The 27,170-nt window shown below is 32.9% G+C and overlaps 1 protein-coding gene across 12 annotated transcripts in view; it reads right to left on the bottom strand.

Annotated features, from left to right (window-relative positions):
- SGCZ (sarcoglycan zeta) overlaps positions 1-27,170 on the bottom strand; it is a 449,004-nt gene that overhangs the window by 42,912 nt on the left and 378,922 nt on the right. For all 12 annotated transcript variants that reach the window (XR_014692796.1, XR_014692797.1, XM_084518527.1 and 9 more), the window contains one exon: positions 15,640-15,762. Coding sequence is in view for 10 of the 12 variants with exons in the window: in XM_084518527.1 (XP_084374653.1) it covers positions 15,640-15,762 (123 nt within the window). In the remaining 2 variants the exon portion in view is untranslated. The remainder of the gene's footprint in view (positions 1-15,639; positions 15,763-27,170) is intronic.

Genomic DNA, 27,170 nt, shown 5'->3' with positions numbered 1-27,170 from the left:
CTACCACTCCATATTCAAGATTGGACTGACCTTGTCACAGAGTAATTTGTCAGTGCTGGTCTCAACAGTCACCAAGGAGCAGTATTAGGAATCCAATTACAACCACAATTCAGATTACCCAGCAAGCCTCAAAACAGCCAAGCTATGCCATGACTCTTGTGGCATAACCCTAGGCTAGTGTTTGCTCTTTTACTGTTGGTGAGTCAAAAGAGACTCAAAAATCACTCTGCAATACACCTATCATAAATTCACCAGAAGACTTAAGCATTTTTAATTGCCTTGCTGCTAAGCAATGTCTGGCAAAAAGCACAGAAAGGCTTAATTTCTGCATTAAAAATCTGTGTGGTCAGCTGCCAGAGAAACCTGTTGCTCACATCCTCTTAGAAACCAAGCTGCATTATATTCAGGTGCTTTCAGAATAGAATACTGAACACCAGGCACCACCAGGACTGTCAGGTCTAGGGAACAGAATGTCAGGCAGTTTGACAGCTATCTTGAAATCACTTTTTTTGCTTTAGCTTTTTTTAAGTTAAAATTACAGAAATAACATATTTCCTATGTCCAGCTATGAACAAAAGACCACATTAGAGATAGTTTAAGAAACAAAAAGAAATCCTTTCTTAATTTGCATGTTCTTCAGTCCATGTCTAAGAGTTATTTTCTTGCATTATTCAATTAATTATTATAACGATTAGCAATCCAGTCTTCCAGCTCTCACTGATAAGATCCTCATTTGGAAAGACCTCTGTTCTTATATTTTTAAACCTTCCAAATAAATGTATTTCCTTTAAATTCAATCTTCCTGGTCCTTTACTCTCACTCTGCCCTTCAGACATCTTAGCACAGTAAATAGTGTTGTTGATTTTTTTTTTTCTTTTCAGCAGGGTACTCAACTCTGTCCTTTTCCTTTCAAAGGTTTTGTATCAAAAGTTCCTCTTAATGTCTATGCTATTTTTTCACATAAATACTTTTCCATAATGAAATTGTTCTGAGAAACTTCTAGTTTAGCTGTCATAAAGAAAAAAAAATTCATTAAAGGTTTAAGTTCTGAAGCTCTAATTGGTTTTTAGCTTTCATCCGAAATCTAAATATAAACTGGGCAGGCAAGACCAAGAATTACAGTGAGAAGAAATAAACCTGCAACTATAAAAAGCCTGAAAACAATCCTGACAGCTCAAACATGAAACAAATTCGTTGATAAATATTCTTTCTGCACAGTATGCTTTATCTACTGGGTTTTCTCTACTCCACACTGTGGGTGTAAAAACAAATTTAAAAAATCGTCCATCATTTGGTAATTCTGCTAAGATAAAAATAGCAAAAATAATGCAGCTGGTTTGCTTGATATGAAAATAAATATTTCACGAAAAAGTGTTTCCCTTTGATGTTTAATGAGAAAAGACTTTCAGATGAAACTACCAACTCCAACTCATGCATTTGACCATAAACTAGGAAAAGAAATTTTCAAGTGAATCTAGCCTTCTGCTACCACTAGTATTTTGCTTTGTTGATCTTGGATACATCTCGTGTCTTGGCATGTGGTATCTTGGTACTTTGAAAGCTTTACATGTACTGTATCTAGACCTTTGACAACCATAACACACTTTCTTTGCAGAAAGTGATGCAGAAAAAGGACATGAAAAGAGCACTATTTCTAGTTACACTGTAAGCGATGTAAGCTATGGTACTTGCCTGTCACTTCTATCACACTATCAGATTGTTTTTGGAATGAGGATGGGAAAAATCTTAAGGGAAACGTCTCCACTTGAGCTAAATGACATTTTGGAATTTGTAAAGAAATAAGACTGTCTGGAAGAACTGGAAGACATTTGTGTGTGCATGAGTGTGTGTGTTATGCACAAATGTACAATATAAAGTTATAATTTTAAAAAGAAAAAACTTTTGGAAAAAATAATAAAAATTAGAAATGATGGACAATGAAATGAATGATAAAGCCTTTTAGGAATGTGTCAAACATAAAATATATGCTACTAGATTCATTTATAAGCACAGCAGAAAAGTAAAAGATAAATTATCTGCAAAGAATTTAAATACTTAATAGGAAGAGGTCCTTTTTAAATTATTTATAAATTTAAAACAAATGGGAATGATAATTACTACAGAAGGAAAAACCAAGTGACTCAATAAAACTCAGCCATGATCCTAGTGGCTATTTATTACTCTAGTCCAGAACACATTGTTCCAAACACAATGTTCCTCATTGTGTTTTAGCTTCAGTTGTACAACTCACAAGACCAAAATTCATTCTACACATGCATTGTAGGATTAGTATCAGAATGCTTGCAGATTCAAATCCAAAGGATAGAGAACGGAGTTCTGGAAAAGGTAAATGTGTTCATATCAGTGAGATAATTAAAATGACATACCATGAGTGAGAAAAATTTATAACAACCTGCGTCATTCATAGTTGCTACAAAAAGCAAGCAAGCAAGCAAATAAACAAACAAAAAAAAGCAAACCTGCAGAAATACAGACTAGTTAACTGATGAGTCCAGTCTAAGTACAAAGCTCTGATGAACTTAGAAGTCAATTTAATTCATTTGCTCAAGGCTCATTCTTGCTTCTAAACAATTAAGAGGAAAGCCCTAAACTGATGTCAAGCTCCAGGTTCCTTTCCCTTGATGGGGGTTTGCAAGGATGGAGAAGTTTTATATTTGCTTTGATAAAAATATTCTATAGGATTATTTTACTGAAAAGAATGTTTGCGATCACAGTGTTTTGAAAATGAGTACGGTAAAATACATCTTGGTATTTTAATTACAGGTTTTGCATGGGCAACTAAATTCCCAGGATTAAGCTTATTCAATAATGAAACAAACATACTTCTAATGCATGTCAAAATAGCTTGCATTTTGAATCTTAACAGGTCACAACAAAGTAATCATAACCAAAGCACCATCATGAATTATTTACTCAAACAAGAATTAAAAACTAGAGAAATGCACTATGTTTACAAGTTTCACAATGGAAAACTCACACATTTCTGCAGTGGAACTGCTTAACGTGACTTTAAAAAAGTATATTACTTCTATTGTTAGGAAATTAATTGAGCCTGGCGTTATTCATACATTTAAAGAAAGAAGCTATGCTGTCAGGGGTTCTTAGATCAGTCCCATGACTATAAAATTATTGTCACTGTTGTGTTCATCCTATCATGGCCTAAATAACCAAGTAACTCTCAAATCTAGGAATTAAATTCTAAGAAAGAGGAAAGAATAAAGAGATGAATTCCTTAACAGAACTGATCAGTTGAGGTCTAAAGCAATTGAAAGGTGTTCTCCAAGAAAGATGCTTGGTCTGATCTAGAAAGTCCATTCAGGGGCTACACCAATGCAATTTCCAGTCTCAAGACCATATATGCTGGATGGTGCCGTTAGACTTCAAGCAAGGGAAAAACTTATTTGTAACCATGTATAGTATACTGTTTAGACTTACCTTAAGATGCTTGTCTGATGATCAGATCTCAGAAGGAGGAGGCTTGCCACTGGAGCAGTGCCTGCTCTGAAAACCTGGTTTGGCTGACAGAAGAGTTTGGAATAGGAATGGTAGTAGGTAATGAAGTTCTATTCTATCTGAAAGACTTGTGCTCATCTTAATGACAACTCTTCTAACAAACGAAAGCATTCACAAGGTAAAGAAATAAAGCTGTAAGTAACAGAAATAATCAAGCTGTCAGTAGACTGATAATAGACGATAGACTGAATAGACTTGTCAAATAGTCAACAGACTTGTGGGTGGGATGGGAATGCTGAAGGACTTCGTTGGAACAAGGCAGAGCAACAGCATTAAGCCTAGATGAAATGATGCAGACATTCAAGTTGGTAAGCTTCTAGCCTGTCCCTGAAAGCCTGTCTCTGTCTCATATGCTGAAAGGCAGCAGGGAAATCCAAGTAGGTGCTGGCCGTACAAACAATACTTGCTGGACCTTGGTGCAGAGCACATAACCTTCCTTCTATAGCAGGAGAGCTATCCCAGTTCTCTCAGAGAACTGCCATTATGCTATTTACAAAGAGACATCAGTATTGCTATAATTAACGATAAGGAAAATCTTAAGAAATAAATTATTTGCTATTCTTTTAAATTGCAAAATAGAATAAGGGAAATTATAGTTAGTTTGAACAAAAATACATTCAAAAGTCAAAATGAGTGCTTTGTAATTTATAGGCTTCATGAATGATTAGTAGAGAGAGAAATGGGTAGAGCTGGGTGCAAATGCATATACTGATCTTTTTTTTGTACACTCCCAGCTTGATTTTGTTCTACCATATGTTTTATTAAATATAAAAAAACTTAAAGAGCATAAGTAAAACTAACACGTTAGTTAGAATTATTCTAGTGTAAATTTCAACCAAAATTCTGACTCTTCTATGAGTATTGTAGGTAGAACAGCAGAATATTGCTATACTGCTATCTTCTAGACATTACTGAAACCTAAATGACCTTGCTAAATTGTCTGCAACACTCACTGTTTCTGAATAAAAGCTCATATAATTTATTATTTTCACATTTTCTATAAATTGTTAGCAAATAATATGGACACTCCATGTATCAACTTTAAATTATTCTCCCACAAAATTATTCCTGTTTTTTAATGGAAAGAAACTTTTTTTTTTTTAATAATTACTGAATAAATTCAAGTGGGAGGTAGGGTTCCTTTAGTTTGTTCTGATAAATAAGAGCTCAGCAAAGCCCAAAACATTAGTCATAATGTATTAAAATGAGATAATAAATAATATGAAGCAGTAAAAATTATTTAAAATTAAAAGATTCTATGTGGATTGTAGAACCACATGCAACATTTAAAATTAACACAAAGAAGATTTATTTTAAACAAGCAGAGACTTGTGAGAAGTGTGCTAGTAATAGCTGCAAAGAGGACACTGCTGCTAAGTTTACAAAGAAGGAATTTTATTGAATTCTTATTAGTTGGTTTGTTACTGGAGATAAAAAAAAATAATAATAAAAATTTGATCTCCTCTAAGGCTTATTCTTTGCTGTGATCATTAAGTTCAAAACTAAATCAGGATCAACCATCTCATCCTCAAAAGCTGTTGGCATAATTATGTGGAACAAAATGATGAAATTCTACATTCTCTACAGCTAAATTACTCCAGTGTTTCACTATTATTATTATTATTTTTTTTTGCATTAAAAAGACTTTTATTTTTACAGATAGAGAGGATTCCTTGTTTTTCAATAGGCTGATTTTCAAGGCCTCAAGACTGTTATCATATTCCCTTTGATACTCTTTTCTTCAAGCTGAACAGCAACATCAACAACTAATCAATCTCATGGCTTTGGATTTTGTCCAGTTATTTACTGAACAATGGTTATGCCAAACTGGACAAAATGCTTTGGATAGGACCTTGCCAGTGTAGAATTAAGCAAATCTTCAGGCTTGTTTATACACTCCAGCATGATATTTGACTTTCTTGCATCACATGATGTTCTCAATTCATCTTGCGATCCAAAATTCTTCCTAACTTTTTTTGAGGATTCCTGTAAGTCTTACAAATTCTCTGCAATTTCAAATCTGACCACCAGAAGTCAATTTAATTTTGCTTTGTCATTGTGTTTTCCTGTAACTTTCAAAGAGGGGATGTTCTTTTAATATGGTGGCTGCCCTATCAGAGTTTTCCTTCCCATGGATTAACTACTCTTCTTACATTACTTTTTCAAGACTCTGTCATCCTTATAATCCATAAATCTTTTGTATAGCCTGCATTTTTACCAATATTTTTTCCTAAAAGATGCACGTCTCAGTAGTCAAAGCAGACAAGAGGCCCCCAAGCATTCTAAAACGCTATTGCCAGATCCTGTGCATTAGACTTTTTTTATTATTTTATTATTTATTTATTTTTTCACCTATAAAAAAGCTTCTCCTGTATACACTTTTTTGGTATTCTTGTCAATATTACCACATGCCCTTTCATTATTACCTTTACATTGTCATCTTCGCCCTTTCATTATTACCTATGAGAACTAATTCCATGTGCGTTCTGAACCTCAGAGCAGTTATACATTCTTTAGATGCATCCATTTCTGCTTAAATATTAAGGGTTTTGCTTTTATGAGATGATTCCTATCACATACACTTTTATTTATTTATGTTGATTTTTGCTAGTCTTATTTCTGGAATTTACATTACCCATTCGGAATCCTTATACACTTTTATCTATAATTCTGTCTACACTTCATCTTTATACATACTTATGCACTTTAGTATTTCTGCACTTTGTGCAAACTCATGTTGTTCTATACTTTTAATTCTAATATTTATTCAAAGGCTTATATACATTGATGATATTTTACTATATCCAAAATAATGGCTTATTATGTTTGTGTGTTGGTGTGCTGAATTTAATGCTGTCAGACACTGTGAAATGTAAACTTGTCATTAGCCACAATGAGGACAGGAATTTACAGTCTCAATGTAGGCTGAAGGCTGCAGGCCATATTTTTATAAGAGATTTGATTTTATTTTTCTGGAATGGCTTCCTATGAGTGAAATTATTCCAAGCTTATAGGAATTTGCTGTAAATAAGCTTTGAGATATATTGCAGAGCAAAAATAATTTGAATCTACATTTTTCAAAGCTCTTCCTGCATACCTGGTTTATAAATATCTATGGATAATAGTGAAGTCCAAAGTGTTACTGTTGGAAAAGTGCTAACTTCTCCTCTGAATAAAGCTTTGTTTTGAACTGTGATTGCCATGGATTCAAAAAGTACCTTCCTGTGAATACTTCAATAATGTCATGCAATGTGTCATGAACCAAAGTCAGAAATACAAATTACAGACTATGCTGCTAACAGCTTAGCATCTTTTCCATATCAGAAAAATGGGTATATATATATAGTTTTCATTTATTCATTTTACTGGAATCATTGTTTGTACATATACAGAGAAAGAAGAGAGACAAAGATCACCCTGCAGTATGTCATATTTTGAACATTTAAGGTAAAAAATACAGTTAAACTTTGAACGCAGAAACGTGCTTATTCAACAACAAAACACTCCCAATAATCTATATGTCTTTGTTTTAGAATCAACTTAAATTTCTGTATTTATCCTTTCAGTTGCTTTCTACCTAAATTTAGTTCACTGACATACGTTTTGGAAGTATAGTTTATGTTATGACATATTCTCATATAATTGCACTATGCAATTTATGCCTACTAACTACATTAACTCATAGTGAACGTTGGATAAAAATTTTGCCATTTAGATAAGCCCACTCGCCCCCCCCCCCTCCCAAATAAAAGCCACTCTATAGTGGCTTCACATAGGATTCAGAGAAAACAAAGTGCAGTTCAGACATGTATTACATGAAGCACAATAAGAGGAACTACTGTGTATTTTTTTGGAAAAAGTTGGATGCTAGCAATATTTTCTAAAATGTAATAGAATTCCTCTTGTTTCAAAAGCTTCACAAATTGAAATTTAAATGAGCTCCTCTTCCCAGAATTTAACTAGAATACTGTTCCAGGACAAAGCAAGGTATTCTTGGTCTGCACTTTCATTATCATATTGTTTTCAAATACCCTTTTGGTTGAACCTAAATCCTATAGTGCTTTGCAGCCTGACCCTTACGTTCAACACTCCTTTTTCCCTTTTTCCTTCCCCCCCCCCCCCCCGGCAGTAATAAATCACAAGAAAGTATTTTAAGGCAAAAAAAAAAAAGTGGGAATGCAGGAGCTCCTTTATGATTCACCTTTCCCTCCTGTGGGTAGCTATATTTAAAAATAGAGATGGGTCTGACTGCTGTAATTTAAATGTGTATTTTCAAATCTACCAAAGCCTGAGGGCATGCAAGTGTCAAGTTTAACTCAGGTTTTTAGACCTGGAATGTTACTACAAAATCTGAATCCAATTCATATCCAGTTCCTTTATCGAACCTTTCTGAATGTTTAGTGTTTGTTTCAAAATTAGTTGGTTTGGTCTGGTTTAAGAATTACTTCAGTTTACTAATAATGGGACAATTTTCTACTGGACTCTAGCACTTATACAGACCATGTAATCATGGTCTTGCCTGTTATCATACCATTCAGATCCATGAAAACTGGAATTGCTGTAAATTAGATCTCTGAACTCTGGCACAGTCATTCAACAGGGAATGTGCAACATGACTGCGGATATGATTACACCTATTGAAAGTTTTCAAAAGTCTTCATTCTTAGATTGGCAACAAATATCCAATACCTTATGCTTGATGTCAAAGGTTTAACCAGAAGACAGATTCAATCTGGAAGTTTGAATCAGTCTTTTTATCAATATTGTCATGTATTCCTGTACTCGATCTGAGCAAATAGTCTCTTCACTAACTTAGGGAAGCTGCTGGCTAAGTTCTGCCAGCAGCTTTGAATAAAACAGGTTATAGTCCATGTTTTTTTTTTTTTTTTTTTTTTTATAACTGATAATATTTCCTCTCCCCACACCCCACCCCAAAAAAAACAGTTGAATATGGAAGGATGGAAGGAGAGCCATTCAGAAAGAACAGGTTACAGAAAAAATGACTCTCTGGGTAGCCAGGTAGGGGATGATTTTCCCCTCAGGAGAGTATTGTTTTGCTGTTTTGTTTTGTTTTTAATCTTTTCCATTCTTTTACCTGATTATATGCTGTCTCCGTCAATAGAGCACAACCTTGAAAATTTCTCAGTAGAATGGCTGTAGCAAACTGACTGTATTTTCCTGGGCTGCCAGGTCCACAGAGCTGTCTGCACATTTATCTCCTTTTGGATCTACTTCCTTTGCAGAGAAACTTCTTTTATTAAGTCCAGTCACTGTGTTCCTTAGCATGTTTTTCTTAAACTGACAAAAGTCAAAATCTTTTTCTTGCAAACAAATTGCCATTATCCTTAGGTAACTGCAGATCTCCAACAATCTACATATGCACTTGCAGGCTGATGTAAGCACATACTGACTGCAATCTGAGATGGCTGGGGATGCATTCTATGTTCAACAAGAAGGTAAAAATGTATCTGGGCAATGTCATGGATAAGTAATTTATTTAGTTAGTTTCACCACTTTTAACTTGCCTACAAAACTTTCAGTTTTGGCATTCAGGTACATCTGCAAGAAATCAACTCTACAGTTGCTCCTTGAAAGGAATGCCCTGAAAGGTTAATATGTTGCCAAGTTTTCAGACTCCTGCAGTAATAATACCTTTCATTCTGATCTCTCACACAGAAAAGTCTGGAGATGAAGTGATTCCTTGATATCTAAATAAGCTTATCTGAAATCTTATTCACTCAATACTACATACAACACAATATTACATTTTGGGGTACACATTATTATGCTCATAACTGGGGAAGTAGAAGTTCTATATATGTAATGCGTTTTTGTTAGACAGATGCTGATCCTACTTTATTCAGTTGTCAGGATCCTGAGAGTCTGGCATATCTACTTAAAGTTTTAAGTTTTTACTTCAACATCAAATACAATAGTTTTACTACAGTCACTTACAATTTGGCTGTGTAGGCAAGCTTAAAGTGATTTAGTGTTTCTCTTCATCTTGTTTAAATTCATACTACAAGCTCCATCTGTCCTGAATGACAATCTACCAACTGAACATGGCAAATCCAAGATCTTCTTTCTCTTTCATACCAAAATTCCTAGCCAGACTCTGAAGGAACTAGATATACGTCTACTGTCATAACAATGTACATCAAATAAGCATTTATTTTTCTACATTTCAGTACTTGTAATAAATATTTTATTTCTATCTTTCCAACCTAATTTGTAATTCATATATATATTTCTGTCATATTTCCTTTTTATAGCCATAAGCCATATTTCTACTTTATCATTTCATTTTAACTGCTCTGGAAGACCCTTCTATATTTCAGTTGCCTGCAGACTCACAGCCCTACAACATAATCTTAAAATCAAAACTGAGGCACTGATACACTTACCTGCATGTTAATTCCAGATATTATTAGAATATTATTAGAATGTAAGTATGGAGGTATATTCTGAAGTTTTCCTTGACACATCAAGGCTCTGATCTTTAATCCAATGGAGCATATAGATTTGATCAAAGCCATGCTGAATCCCTTATAATTACAAACTTTAATGTTTATAAACTGTAATGTAAAACAAACAAAACCAAAAAAAGTGTAATGAAAATTATTGGCAGCATTTCATAGATTTTTCCCTGACACTACACTGGTGTCAAAATAGATTAAACCTACATGTGCCCTACTACTAATCTCAGATGGTTTCCATAAAAACTGAAGTAAGCCTCCTCCCATCTTCCTCTTACTTCCATCTTTCTACATAACTTCACTATTTGACAAGGCTCATATGAGGTTGCAATGGTCTGCAAACTTTTTCAGCCATGTGCAAGCCTCAATGCTATTACAATTCTCACTCTTCAGGTAGGTATATCAGCTCACACAATACAGACATGGAGCTACATATATCTGAAAAGTTTGGTGTTTCAATAAATAATGGAAACAGTTGTACTCTATAGAGCTACTACTAAAAGCTTGGTAAAACATTAACTAACAAGATTTAATTAGCTTCTTTATTTTTAGAGGAAAATATTACTGATAAAATATTAATTATCATTGTAATAAAATTCAGCTTTATCCAGGAATGACTTGTGGTTCTGTGCTAAATCAGATCACACTACTCAGATAAGCAGCAATAAGAGATGAAGGAAAATAAGCCAGCAGTTCGGAAAGTAATAGAAAACAAAATAAACTACTTCTTCATAAAAGTTAATAGCATTTCCCAAACAATCTAGCCTGTATTATTTAGAAAAAGTTTGTTTGTGGCCTCTAGAAAACACAACTGGATTTGACTGCAGAACAGCAATGGCTTCCAATGAAGACCTGGTTTATTTTGTAAATCCATTTTTGCCTTGACGTTATTAATAGAAAAGCAACAAGTGCAAGTGCAACTGATTTATATCTGTAAGAAATCAAGTTACCATATTGCTCGGGTATTGTGCTAGACATACAGCCAAATCTCAATATACGCTTGTATACCCACCTGTGCCACCAATGCAGTGTTTTCAACTTCTTCTACAAGAACAACATATAAAAAAGGTCATACTGCAATTAAGAGAAATATGAAAAAGATAGCTAGGGCAGAAAATTTTGCATTAAGATTAAGGTAACAGAAGTCGAAGAGATACTCTTGCTCTGTAGTTCCAGAGGGAGCAAAGATGACTTTAAAAAGCTGTAGACATTGTACATTCATTTGGATAGGGTAATAAATAAGGGATAGCCAATGATGCAGAAAGGAACCTGTGAATCCACTAAAAACGTAGCCACTTATTTCTGCTTATCTCCCTGCTCTTTGCCAATGTGCTTATTTCATCATGCCTTTCTCTTCCCTTTTTCAATGAGAAGAGCTTTCAAAAGCTGTATCATTATAAGGAAAAGCAGAATTAGAAGGGCCCAAAAACATCTTTGTAGAAAACTTGAAAAGAATGTGGTTAAATTTTCAGAATTCAAAGTAAAAAGGTTGTAGAAGTTTGTGATATCACATAAATAATTCTTTTATGTGGGGGTTGTAATTTGAGATTTAATTTTTAAGAATTATTCACTCTTATGTAAGAAGAAATTGTTATTTCTTCAATTGGAATACTGATTTCAGTTTACTTTTGTAGCCTCTTATTCACCCTGGTAATTACTGTTAAGGTAGAACTGTTAGAATCAGTCCAAAACCACTGCCACATAGAAAAACTTTGGATAGCTAGCCTTTAAAATGTTTTTATTCACAAGGTTACTAATGACCACCATTTGAAGCAAATTTGTTTTTTCAATGATGGTTTATAGTTTGATATCAAAAAGGAAAAGGTGAACCTTTAGATTTGTTGTAATTACTTACATGTAAGTAATGAACTATCTTTCTCCTTTCCTTGAATGATAAAGTAGAAAAAAACGAACAGATAAAAGAAAAAAGTAAAATTAATGTTAAAAGGAAGAATAAGCGGAAGTCTAAATTCAATCAGCCAATTGCCTAATTTGAAAGAGATAATTAAGGAAGATATAAATTGCTGCAACACCTCTTAAACAAAATAAAAGTACTATTTCTGACTGTATTTTTCTTATCTTGGAAATATAAATATATCTGTATTACTAGCTTATTTCTTCTGTATCCTTCTCCCTGGAATAGACTGACTGTATGAAAATCGACAAAAACAAAAATACTACAAAACTGATGAGAAGATGTAAATTTTATCCTTCATTTACTTATTAATCAAGAATTTCTTATACTGTCTTATGAAAGAGTATTTTTTTAGAGCAGTGAAATACAAAAGCATCTTTCTAAATTGAGAAGTCTGACATTGCCATAGCAGTTTATAAATGCCCATAGAATGGGCATGCTTATGAAAATTAATTATCAGGATGCATCATTCATTAGACCCACTCAGTGAAGTGTTTCCAAAGAGACACTTTTCACAGCTAGGCAAGAAAATAAAGAAAAAAATAAGAAAAACTTTTCATTGTAGTACTATAACTATATGCGATAGTTTTATCCCCAAATAAGTACAGCTTATTTTTGCTTTCTGATACACATATTTTGTTTTCTCTGTTATTCCACAACTCTTTTCCTATATTCAGCCCAAGGTACCGTGATTATCAAAACACACACTTGAGAAAAATGCACTAAAATAAAATCTCACCGATGTTTGACATTATGATGCCTTGCCACATTTCATTATTCATATCGTCATACAGAGTAATACAGTCTGATTGATGCAACTCACAGGGACTCATAATCTTTCATGTATTTGCTGAAGAATGTAAAGGTATCATAGAATCTTTGGACAGAATTCAAAGAATTAGAAATAAAGGTTTTGCTATTTTATCTTTCCATGAAGATAAGATTTTTATTTTACCCCTCTGGGAGATGTTTTTAAAATAACTTTCTTGAGATTGCATGCATCATATAACTTCTAGTCTCCTCCTGGAAATCCATTTTAAATAATTTCAGCTTTAGACTGAAGTAAACAGTAAAGCGTTTTACAGCTCATTACAGCTTTAATATTTGGCTGGAGATTAGTACTTCTGCTGAAAAAGGCATTTTAGGGATACAGAAATTGGGATATGAGAGATTTCTGTGTAAGCCTTTCAGAAATGCTCATGTATCTAATACTCTTCCTTTCTGTAGAATATATGTTTTTTTCTCTTAACAGATGATGGAAGGGCTAACATAAACTGGGCTTTATGGATCTAAAGCATAAAATTTTGAAACTAACTTTTCGTAGCCTAATTATGAGATAGTTTACTAATGAAATCTGATTTTAAGACAACAAGATGATTATCCAGAGATAAGAAAGAATGATCCTAACTTCATTAAACTATTTTTAAATACATCAGAAGACAATAATTTTCAAGAGATTTAAAAAAAATAAATTACTCTTTCAAATTACAATTACAAAATAACTTAACATATTTTTTTGAAGAAAATGACATAAATGTTGGACTTTAGGCTATTTAAATGACATATAATTTGTATTTAACTCTCTGACTTAAACGAACATACTTAGAAACTAGTAAATCTTCCAATATGCAATGGCCATTTTTTTATTTTATTTTTTTATATTTAGTTGCTGCCTAAATATTTTGTTTTCTCTTTCCCTTTTTTTCCCTTTTCTTGTGAACAAGAAATTAATGTCTATGCCTACATTTTTATAACCTTAAAATAACTAATCCTAACATTTGTTTATTTTTCATCTTAACTACAAAGTGAAAATCAATTATTTGTACAAACAACTCTAGTACTAAGTTTCTTTGGTGGGAGTCAACTGGTACACAGCAATCCCTGAAACTCAAATGGTTATATGAAAGCAAGGTTAACTTTGACCTTCCTAGACTTTTTTTTTTTTTAAATAGTTTTTTCTTTTGTGCTTAATATAAACACACATACGGTCAGGTGTAATTCTAGAATTAGGGAGAAAACCCTGTTCTTTTCACAAGGAACAATCTTATATGCCATATCAAGCATCACTAAACAAATTTTCATTAGTTCTACTTTCTAATACCACTGAAGTCAGCAGGTGCTGTGGGTACCCAAGTATGGCTGCTGAAGTTGGTTTTGAAGTCTGATTAAAAAATTTGCCATGACATCTACAACATATGATCATATTTCTTAATGTCAGGAAATCTAATCCTCTGTGCTGTTTGTAAGATGTTTTAATTTGTAACTTATTGCAGACACTTTGGAATCCCCTGTATGTTTAAGATTAACTTTCTCAGAACTTAATACTCTGATCAAGTTTGAACCCTAATAGGGTTCCAGTATGACTCTCTCACATTACTTCTCATGTTACTGTAGTTATTCTCTCATGTTTTATTATTAAACACATTATTGTAAAATTACTATCTATGAAAAAATGCCGAGTCAACAAAACATTAATTTCTGCTTCCCCTAAAACCACATTTAGTAAATAGATGAAAATCACTGTATTGAATACTGCGGCATCAGTAAGCTGCCTGTTTGTGAACACTGTTTCTTTTAGTTTAGCAGTATTAAAAAGATTGTTTGGCTACAGAGATAAACAGAGATCAGACAGGAATGAAAGGGTAAGAAAAATAATCCACAAATTCTGGCAAGCAACAATTGTATTCATTCTGAGGCCTATAAAAAAAGTTCAGTCTCAGCTTGACCCTGAATTTCCTGCTGTATTTTAATGCTTTATCTGGTGTTACATTAAAGTAGAACTACCTAATAATTTTATTAAAAGGCTTATACTTGCTAGTAATGTTTTGCAGACCAAAAAGGGATCTTATCATAATCATCAAAACAAAACAAAAAAGCAGAATCATCTTGTACTTTCTACACAATTGAACTTTCAAATTAGTAGGCTCATATTTCAAATTCCAAACTTCCAGCATACCCAAATACAGACTTGACACATCCATCAATGACGAAGCAAATTTAAATTTTGAATCTAATTCTAGACTCTGAGTAGATAGATCATCTTTTTTTTTTTGTCTTTTTTATTTTAATGTTGTTAATCAAAGTTTAAATATTTATCTAAAGCAAACCTAGCTGATTTTTGTTTTCATAAGTTAATATATTTCTAATATCAAATGGGTTACTGATAGATACATATATGTATGCATATTACAATAAGAATTGTATTTCTTGTTCTATTGAACAAATGTTGAAGTCAAGAGAAGATTTCTACTTACTACAATTCAGCTAAGACTCCTAAAGTAAAACTACATCCTTGATTCACACAAAAGTTAGACCTGATACTTTGAATACAGAAAAAACAAGAGTATTGGTATATAGCAATAATTTTTATCATTGTGAAGCCATTTACCTAAGCAAATGGTATAACTACCACAAAACAATTCTTTACTAACGGTAACATATAAAAACCAAATCACTGTGTTATGGGTAACGGGTGGTCCTCCACAGGTGGTCCTGTGGAGCTTAAGTTCAAATCTGTCCTTATAGCAATTCAGTTTTTAGATTATGCAATATCTTTTGCAAGTCAAGTAATGGTCAAGTAATCTCACTGATGATGAGAAGACATTCTTCTCTCCAGTGGATGAAAATATTTGCAGATGACTGTTAGATTAATTATTACTAAAGTGAGGAAAGGAAAATGCTAATATTCATTTAAATACCATAAAATTACCATACCTGTTACTTTCAGTCTGTCAGCTCCAATGACAATCTCATCTTCATCTGCAGAAAACAACACTCTTCCACCTTCACTTAACCTCACTTCAAATCTTTTACACTGGGCCTCCACAGCATCAGCTCCTGAAAGAAAGGAAGTGAATGTTTCATCTGAGATAATTTGTAAAAAAGAAGAAAAAAAAAATTAATCAAGAATTTATCAGTATGTATGGGGTACCCTAAACTCATGGAGTACAAGAGCCTTAAGGGGATTTTATCAAATAGTGGTCTTATTGTATATGTCTGCTAGATTGTTTGTATTATAAAATACAAACAGACATCTGCATTTCTGTCAGACAGAGATTTCTGGGCTTTGTTCAGACTTTAAAGTGGAGCTTCTGGCCAACGGGAAAAAAAAAAAGGAGCCTACTCCAGGAAAATCAAATACTCAATGCAGCAGATAATGGTATTTTTCAGCCAGTTCTGTTGCTAACTTGAATGGCAAAAATAACAACAACAACAAAAAAACAAAACACAAAACCAACAAACAAAAAAACCCAACAAAAATCAGACTTCACCATTCATCTCACTTTATGAAATATAAGTTCCACATGTCTCAAAGCTTCAAAAATCTAAAATAATTATGAAATCAAACAGATCTATTGGACTGCATCTACAAGTGCAATAAAGATAATTTGAAGATACCAAACTGTTTGAAATTTTGCAAATTTGCAATTTAGATGTTTTATCCTTATTCTTCAGTGTTTTGCCTGTTTTTAAAAAATTATTTAATTATTTAATTATTATATTAATTTTAATAAAATATATTAAATTATTATTATTTATTTTTATTAATCACTGAAAACAAAAAATTGTGTTGAAAAATGAGGAACAGTATATATCTGTAAGGCAAATTTCAGAATTTCAGGGAATACTTATCTGACATTTTTTCCCCAATCCCTAATTAGATTTCTAACATACACCTGGAACAACCCATCAGCACCGATGTGTGAATATTATGCAGAAAATGTTGTAGACAAAGTATGTACGTCATTCCAGTCTATCAAACTGGCTCATAGGTTTACTTTCATAATGAGCAAGTTTTCAGTTTTATATGTAAAAGTTCAATTTCAAAATGTATAAGGAATAAAGTAATTGTGATAACTAACTTTGGGTGAGGAACTGCAATAGCAGACCTTAATTTGCAGGATTGGCTATATATATAAAATCAACAACAAAAACAAAACACAAAAAAAAATCCTTATACTAAGAAATGAATATATTTTAGCTGCTTGGCATTTGTACCTCTTCAGCATCACATTGCATATAAGTAGCCCTATAATGCAGCTAGCTCAAACTACCATTCCAAGATCAATTCTACTACTTTTTTTTTTTTTCTTTTTTTTTTTTTATGCTATAACAAAGTGGCTTTTACTTTATGTTGCAATCACATCTTAACGCTGCATCACTCAGTATTACTTATCACTGAAACAGTGGTTAGTGTCAAGCCACTTGAGAGATTTCTAACAAAAAATTAATACAGGTTAAGACAGTCTCTTTGATGTGGAACCAGGTCTAAATATTATGAAAATGGTTTTGAAAAGTTAAACTGCCTACAGAGTAATCAATGCTATCAAAATGGAATTCTATTTCATTACATTTTCATTTCCCAGTTGAAATATGAGTAAGCAGTTGCATGTACAATGTATTAGTGTATTACCTTCTCAGCTGTAAAGCAAATTGGTGTGTTGCAAAAACAGTTACAAACATCCATGTCTCACAAAATATCTGAATGTTTAATAGTAGTATTAACAAAATGAAGAATCATCTCTCTGTGCATGAAGAAAGCAAACCTGAAATTTTTAGCCCAAACTTGTAGAGCAATCACACTATCCACTCTGCATGCTTGTTTTCAACTAATCCAGAATATTTTATCTGCTTTGATAATGAATATGTCAGTCCAGGGAAACATGCAAAAAAATCCAACTTCTAAATTCTGTTTGGAAAGGTAATTTCTATCAAACACTTGGCCATCTGAAAAACTTACTGGCTATTCTAAGGATAAATGTACTTTATACTAGAGATGCAGTCGGCTTCTCTATAGCTTTAATGAGGATGAAGGCAAGACCATACAATATTTTCTTGTCCTCTCATATCCAGAAAAATTATGTACTCGTAATTTCATTTGTATAATGCTGAATTAAATTAAGAATCTGTAAAATTCCATTCATTTAAAGTATATGGATGAAGCATATACATTTCATGTTCATCCATACACCGTAGATACTAATGATTGTTTATAATACAGGCTTGTTGCACAGCAGCTGCATAATTGAAACTATTATTAAACTGGTAAAAGTGGTACAAAGAATAAAATTATTCATTTGAACTAGACTATGGTGAATATATGTTAAAAGAAAATGTTGGGCAGCACGTACAACATAGATACAGAGAATTATATTACTGTAACACAGATAAATATGAACAAAGATTAAATTTCAAGGCAGAAACTGTGTCTATTTTGAATTTGTATCATATCTAGCTTGATTATTTATTAAATAAGACCATAATAACAACCATAAAGAATGCATGCTTTAAAAATTTTGCTTTTTAAAGTCAATTATGACTTGTATGACTTTATTATTATTCAGGAAAAAACAAATTACAACCTGTATTTGGAGTTATAATAAGTACTACCAAGAATTTAGCCAGCTTAGAGTTTAGATATGATTACTAAAATCTGACTTTAAAGGCTAAAGCATAAATACTCCATTTACCAAACATGATTTAATTCTGATCAGGTTGAAACCTTGATTTGTATAAAACTATAATCATGCAATGGAAGTATAAATGGTTGTTGGTTTTATGCATAGGCAGGTGGTTTGTTGTTGTTTTTGTGGAAATTGCTGTTCATCCTGGGTAACACACAGTGGTTACTTTCACTGCTGGGAGAGGATGTACAGTCATTACAGCTTGCTGGCCAGTTCAGTTTTCCTCTACTGGCAGAGCTAAACTTCACAAATTTTGTGTTTATGCATATTTTGATTAACAATGCACTGTATCATGTGTATCATGTTTTATGCTGTGGACAAGAATATCCAGGTTTGGGGTTCTTTTTTTTTTTTTTTCCAGAATACTTTCCACACTAGTTTCAGAGTAGTTTTTCCCTTCCAGTTTTCCATTAAATGATGTGGCAGAAATAACAACACTTGTATGATACTTGTAAACATAAAAAGTGATGTAGAAAGTCAGAATTGTGGGGACAAAGCCAGAACTGTGGGGACAAAACAGACAAACTAAAATCCATAATTTTCCTAATTGCACCCATAGTTTCCACCCAAACATTATTTTAGACTTAGTTTTAATTTTTTTAAGAATGTCTGAATATGAATATAAGAATACCATTTTAAACTAAAAGAGTTTAGGAACAGATTCTTTACTCAGAGGGTGGTGAGACACTGGCTCAGGTTGTCCAGAGAAGTTGTGGATGCCCCATTCCTGGCAGTGTTCAAAGGCCAGTCTGGATGGGGCTTTGGGTACCCTCATCTGGTGTGGGGTGTCCCTGCCCATGGCAGGAGGGGGAACTTTAAGGTCCCTTCCAACCCAAACCATTCTATGATTCTATGGGAATATTTCTAATGTAGCACAAAACAAAACAAAGCATTTGGGACATTAAATCTATTTTCCAAGAAGATCTAAGATCTAAGAAGAATATGTTCCGTCTTTCTCAGCAGCAAAACACTTAATTCCCACTCTCAACACCAAGAATTAAAATAGAAATGTTAACAACAGTGAAGTGTAAAGCTAACATTTTCTTTGCTATATCTTGTGGTCTGTTTCCAGCCATCTACCTTGCATTTACATTCATTCCCAACTTACTGAAACATAAGATGAAACTGAAATGTATGAGGAAAAGTAACTATCAACTTTGTACAATGCAATGGTTCTTTGAAATAGGAATTAACATACAAACTATTTATAGATTTAGTAAGACATCACAGTATGCTCTGCCATTAATTTTGCTTAATTTTGAGGTCTTGAAACGGTTGCAAAACAGCCTTAATATTAGCAATCATGGTAGTTGCCACCATCTTTAAATGAACATATTAATTAAAATTAACTTCAGGGAGTATGCAGATGGAGAGTTATCTTATCATGTGTAATAAACAAATGTGATCAAAGAATGCATGCATTGCTGAATGCAAGGCTATCCAAACTGGAAATGCTGATCAGATCCAGTTATTCAGCCAGCTGACAAAGAGACAAATGGGTGCTGTGAGGCTCCTGGACCAGGATCAGCATATTCATGGAAAAATAACCTTTAGATCATCAGTGTTAAAAAACCTAAAACCTGGTGAGAAATCACTCTGTGATTTCACTGAGTGAGATACAACTCATGTAATTATAGAGATCTACATATAGTTACTTAATGAGATTCACGTAACAGCCATGGGAGAAACAGACATTTGAGCATGTGATACATTTGGCCTCCTTCCGGCATTTACCTTTAGATAATATTAAATACATTAAAAGTTATATTTTTTTCTCTTTTGCTGATAAAGACATTCTGTGTGTTTACATTAGATGTAGATGAACACTAGCAGTAGTGTCTGGTTTCTAAATCACCTTCCTTGTCCACCAGACAGGCAACAAATTCAGATATAGAAATAGATAAAATTCAACCACATTAAATTAAATACAGAACCTAGAATTCAAAGCTAATTACCATGAGTTTATGAGCTTTGTAAATGCAAAACAATGAAATTCAATGTACTGTCTTCTGATTCTTCAATGAAAAATGGGTTATTTAAATGTTTATTAAATACAGGATATTTTTGGATGACACAGTAAGGCAGTTTTATGAAAATGTGTTGATGCTTTTGAGATTGGAGATAGAAGAGATAAACCTTTTTTAATAAAGATTCAACCCCCAGCTGGGTCTAAAACCAATATTTTTGAAATATACACATAGATAAAATTCTGTTAATATTCATAGGAATACTAGATATACTATTTTGGCCACCAGAGGTCTCAGATATTTTTCAGTGAATGCAAATGAAGGAATCACACCAGCTGAATAAAAGCATTGAGGAATTTGAATAAAGGGAGCTTTCAGCTGGGAGCAAGAGATGTGCACAAGCTAACATTCATGGCAATGAGAACATATTCTGTGTTCTGTTTGCTAAGAAAGGGAAGAGACTATCTTTGCTATATCAAAAAAGGGTGAAAGCGACCCTTCAAAAAACACTAAATGGCACTATCGGTTGTTCCTGGCCCTGCTATGGAGGTGTCAGAAGGCTATTGCTCTTATGAAAGGTTGATCTTTTAGGTTTTCCCCTGCTCAGACAAGGGAAACTTGAACAAGTGCTAGGCCAGAAATAATAACACACATACTGATTGTCTTGTTTAGAGACAGACTATAATGAATAATACCTTTTGTCAACCTAAACTACTGGCATAGAGACAATCCCCTCCCCACATTTACGTAAGAATTATATATAAATGAAGAAAATTAAGTAGAACCACAGTATCGTGGTAGCATGGTTCTTCCTTCTTCATGTTCTACAGACCCATTGGTACCCCTAAAAGACTAGTAATATAAAGCTTAGGACTTGGTCAAATGGAAGCTCACAGGAAAATTCTGCCCTTCCAGACAGATTTTCCTTCTATGAACTTAATCAAAAGATACATATAAATTGTCACCTTTGCAAAAAATCCTTCCTGCAGCCTGCTTTCCTGGCACACATTGGGGCTGGCTCTGCAGGTATGAAATTATGTATGAAAGTCATATAAAAGTTGCAGCAGACAGCATCTGTGTGCTACTTCTATATGAAGCCATATCTACACAAGAACAAACCTGTGCTTCTCCCCCTACTATTCTTATAACGTTATATTCTGTTTGGATATTTTCAGAAATTACATTGCTAACCCTGACAACATGACCTGATGCAGCTGTCCGTAGGTTTTTCTTCAACTATATGGATGAATTAAAGTAAAACATGCTTCTTTATGGTTGCTTGAGCTTTAAGTTAACAGTTTTTTTTTTTTTTTTAATTATTATTATTATTATTATTTTTCTCTTCTGTAAAATGGCACATGCCTCATCTGCTCCTATGACTGAGTTTAGAGGTTGCAACTGTAGCTATACTATCTTAAAAGCTTATACAAGTCCTTAGATAAGAAGGCTAAGCAAGTCTAAGGAAGATATGCCAGAAATATGTATGTTTTGCTTTATTTTTAACCTTAACAAGTTTAGTATATTCAAACATGAGCTTGATAGTTAAGCAGAGGCTTTTGGGGAGATTAGTGAGTTTCCTATCTAACTGATTTCTCTCATATGACTATAAATACATTATAAGTATATAAAAGCAGTACACAATATATCTAAAGTTATAAAAATGTTAAATCTAAATGATACATAGATAGAAATTACTGAATTTAAAATTAAGTTATTAAATACATTTAAATATCAATTAAATAACAAACTAAAACCAAATATGTTATTTTTTATTACATTATTATTGTTTACTGCATTATCTTTTCTACATATGCTCTCCTCCATTGTACAGGAGTCTTTCTTTGTGATATCAGCAAATAGCCACACTACATTTGATTATTTCTTCTTATTAGCTCTATTTATCATCTTTGCTTTTACTGACAAGCTGAAATGTTCAGCTCATGCAAATTAATTATAATTTAATTTTATTGTACTCCAAAGTGTATATGGAAATAGAATATTTATTAATTTTTCCTTCTCATGATGAATGAAACGTGAGAAGTATTAAATCTTAAGAGAATTCTCCAAATTTTCAGCATTATACTCAACCTTGGAATTTGTAGCTTTCTGTGATATACCTGGTTTTTATCACAATGGAAATCATTTACAAAACTGAACATATACCTTTCTGAAATGAAGACTTACTGGAGCAGTCCACACATTACGCTTTTGTACAGAATTACTGGGAAAGGTTCCATTGTATTAGCTGAGTTAGCCTATAAGGTTACTGTTATGCTTGGATACTACAAGTTTTATGAAAATCCAAAGTTGCCTGCTAAATTTCTGGAGCATATTATTTACAGCATATTCCATGGAAAAGGAATGAGAGTTTAAAAAAAAAAAAAAAAAGACAGAACAAAACATATTACGAGATACATTACTACATGCTGTACTAGTGAAGATCACATTCAAATCAAATAGCATGAGCAAGCATAAGACAGTAAAGGGAGTATGAAACTTTCTCATTTTATAGATCAAACTCTGAGACAAAACAGGAATGCTGCATTTGTCCTTGGAAAATACAACATCTTGTAGATTATAAGGTTATTTGTTCCTCTCTAAAACTGTTTCTATTTCTAGTAATGTATTTTCTTTAGATAATTTTAGTCTGATTTTTCTATTGAAGATGCTATGATATAGAATTAAATTCAGATGTTCTATTGAAAATCACTTATTTTTAAGTCTCTACAATCTTGTTTTTCTCTTTTCTTAAAAATAGATCTGATGTTTGACCTCTTCATATCCCTTGAGACCTTATCTGCCAACCACATCCTCTAATATAATTGCTAATCATGCAAATACCTTTGCCTGTTTTAGCATTCTGAGGTGAATTTCACTGGAATTTATATTGAATGAAGTGAAATATACTCATGTCACCTAAGGGTTCTTTACCTTTACTCTTCTTGATTTTTACCTTGTGACCTTTTTTTTTGGTCACTAACTCTTACGTATCCTGCTTTGTGAAAATTTAAGAAATATTTGAGTTTCATCTTACTTACTGGTACTATTCTCTTTAAGTATTAGACATACTTATCATACTTATTCTATTTTTTTTTTTCTTTCTTATTTTTAGGTATTTTAAACACTTTTTGTAGTTTGTTAGCATAAATTAGAACCTAATTTTTAAATTTTATTTGTACACTTGATTTACACTTACTATACAGAGGTTATTTTTCAATATTTCTTTATTTCATTTTTTTCTTTGGATTTTATTAAAAGGATATATATATATATTTTTTTTTTTTTTCAGATGTTTTTACTACTTTTTCATGAACTTTAGACATAACCTGTTTTGACAAGGAAATAGTCTATGGTATCATTTACAATGCACTGAATTATAACTTTAAAAAGGTTTCTAAATGTAAATTAAATAGTAGAGACAAGAATGAAACAAGATCTGCAATTTGCAGACATCAGAACAAGTAGCATCCACTGTGCACTATAGTATAGGGTGATGAGGGCCCAGCCTAGCTCTCAGGATACACCCCAGTTTTTACAGTATCACTTTAGAAAATTACCTGTCTCCTTGCCTTTGGCAGTGGGACAAGGGCCAGGCACACTGTAGAAACAGGATAAAAGCAGATTTAGGCTTTTAGTTTCTGAAAGTGTTTGATTAAGGTTCTTGATAGAGCTCACTACTGACTTGTAGCACATGGAAGATGCAATCCACTGATGAAGACATCTACCTCACATTCCTATCCTGCTACACTTAAATTCTGTGCCTTCACCCGTGATTTGAATCACTCTTTGGTACTCCACCTTTCACATATACTACTTAGAAAGGCTATACGCTATATTCTTAGCTTTCTAAGACTGTCATAAGACTAAAATCTTATGACAATGGGATATGTTTAGCATCATCAGAAACTCCAAAACGTTGAGGAATGTATACGTACAAAGGAATGTATAATTTTGAAGGAAGGAAATCTAACACTAAAAGGAAATATAGATGGTTCTATGAACTTGGAGGTAAAACCTGCAGCATAACTGGACTTTTTTTTCATGGACTTCCTAGAAAGAAAAGCTTTGGTAATATGACAAGCCAAGTAGAATCACTCCACCACAGAGAAAAAACAGATGTGTTAAGTTAGCATCTGGGTTCATACATAAATTCTACAACAAACAAAACCAAAAACATACAGACACACACACAAGCAAACAACAACCCAGGAAAGACCAAATTAGAGACAGAGGATTGGCTGACTTCCCTTTGGTTCTTAAAAGACAGGTCATTGTCACAACCACCCTTCATCCTCTTCCCTAACAAAAAATCACTTTCTTGTTTCCAGAAGCAAAAGGGGTAGGAAGCTTTCAGTGACTGGCTGACCTGGACTGAGTCCAGGTGCCTTGGTAACCCATGGGAGATAAGAGCAACAGAACAGTTTCTCCAAACAGACCATCTGTCCTAATCTTCACAAATGGAAACCCATGAAGTCTTGGGACTCTAAAGTTAGAATAACTTCTTTTAAGGGCAATGTAGTCCTTAATTTAATTTTATTTTTAAAAATGCTCACTCCATAGTATTTTGATGTGTAACCGATGTTCAAGAAGGGATAACTATTCCAGGTAATTAATTAATTTTAGATTTATAGAATGCTTTTCCTTACAGGAATAAATCTAGTAGAAATTTTAAAATATTCAGCCAATCACTCATTCAGTGCCATCTGTTCGTCATTCAGCTGCAACTGCAATATTTATCACCTTAAGAATAACCTAAGGAAAATGAAGATATTTTCAAAGATAGATTTATTATAAAAATTTAAAAAACAATATTAAATATATATTTGGAAGTCCTTTATGTGCCTGAGACATTACATCAAGATACATCTGCCCGTCTACAAATGGCACAATTAAAAATCTCTAGTACTGGCATAAGACATATTTTGAAATTCCATGATGTTCTGAATGGAAGTAAAATTATTAAAAGGCAATTAAACGCAATTATTAAAAGGCAAATAAACATAATTATCTTGATTAATAAGCACAACAAAACAGCCATGATCTACCAATGGACATTAACTGATATTTTCCACCCTGATATTTAATTTTCAGTGTTATACTTAAGTTGGTTTTGGAACTGGATATTTTTAGATATAAATAAATAAATAAAATATAATTATTAAAATAGTTTATTTGTAAACTCAAAATGAAAACTGCATTAAAATCGTGATTTAAAAACACATGCTAGTTATAACATAATAGTGAATTTCAGTTTCTGATAGTCCAGAGATAGCTGAGAGAAAATTCTAGCAAATAAGTTGTTCTTTTTTCTTTTATACCAGGCATCTAATAAATATAAACTAGGACTTTATATCTCAGAGGTTTGTGATTTTGTATGGACAAATTATTTTCATGAACGAACAAACCAGAAAGACCAGTCAAACATTTCCAAGCTTGACTATTTACTTGCATAAATCTCTTTCAAATATAGAAATTTAGCCTATTTTCCCATAGCTCACTCAGTAAGACAATTACTAAAAATCAGACTTTTTAAAGATAGCTGAATAAAGAATCCAAGTCTTGAAGGAAATTAATTCTCACCCACATTTTTGATAAAACTCTTTGCTATTACCTCAACATCTTTAACAAGACCAGCATGCTATTTACTTTCTTCTTTGTTTTCTATAGCACTGAAGTAAAGGAGAGCATCAAGAAGATCTCACTATTCTCTTTTTTAAAAATCATTTTTCCGGTTAAGTTTAAAACAGCTTCACTTTTATTTGTCTGTCTTTTGTCCTTCATCTAAGTCACTCATAGTAGAATAATAGAATCTTGCCAATATTAATGACCTGTCTGAACACTGGGGGTTGGGGGCAAAAAAAAAAAAAAAAAAAAAAAAAATAAAATCTTAATGTCTTGTCAGGGACTTGTTAAAGGGCCAGATGCTGTAGGTAATTTAATAATGCTTAGCACACAGCAGCAGTCTTGTGAATGTCATGACACATGAACAGCACATGCTTTTGCAGTTAAATGAAGCTTTTGCAGTTAATAAAACTAAGGACAAAGAATTAGTCCTTATATTTGAAGATGTATGTTGTATTCTTCAAAACCTGCTTAGATATCTCCAAATAATGTCTATTTCTTTGACTTTTCGGATTTCTCTCCTACAAAAGGAAATCACTTTTCCCTGCTTTGAACATTTGGGCTGTAGATATGCTGTCTATATTGGCCAACAGTGCATAGATAACAACAGTAAGACAGATGGCAATGGATTAATATTTAAACGGTAGCACTTCTGTACCACCATGCAAACCATTAATGACCTTTTCCCTCAAAGACTCTACCTCTACAATTAAACCAAACCCCTGCTTTGAGTTGCCTATCCTCTGGTATCATATATAAAAATTCTATTTTTTTCTTTTTATTTTTTTTTTCTTTTTAATACTGAGGATTAGATATTTGAGAACTAAGACAAAATATAATTTTCCCTAATTATCAGTGCCAAATATCTGGAAACAGTGGAAGTATTCAGACTTGGATTTAAAATATAATCAGGTAAAAAATGTCATGGTTTTGTCTGGGATAAAGATAATTTTCTTCACAGAGGCTCACATAATGCTGTGTTTTGGATTTTTGATGAAAAAAGTGATGATAACGCACCAATATTTTAGTTGTTGCAGAGCAGTGCTTACATGGAGCCAAGGACTTTTGAGCTTCTTGTGCTGCCCTGCCAGTGAAGCTGGGAGAGGACACAGCCAGGACAGACTCTCCAAAGATATTCCATGCCATACGGCATCATGCTCAGCAACAACAGCTTGGCTAAAGAGGAAGGGGA

Source organism: Aythya ferina (genome assembly GCF_964211825.1).
Source record: "Aythya ferina genome assembly, chromosome: 4".
NCBI classification, from domain to species: Eukaryota; Metazoa; Chordata; class Aves; order Anseriformes; family Anatidae; genus Aythya; species Aythya ferina.
This window is presented reverse-complemented; position numbering and strand designations above follow the sequence as displayed.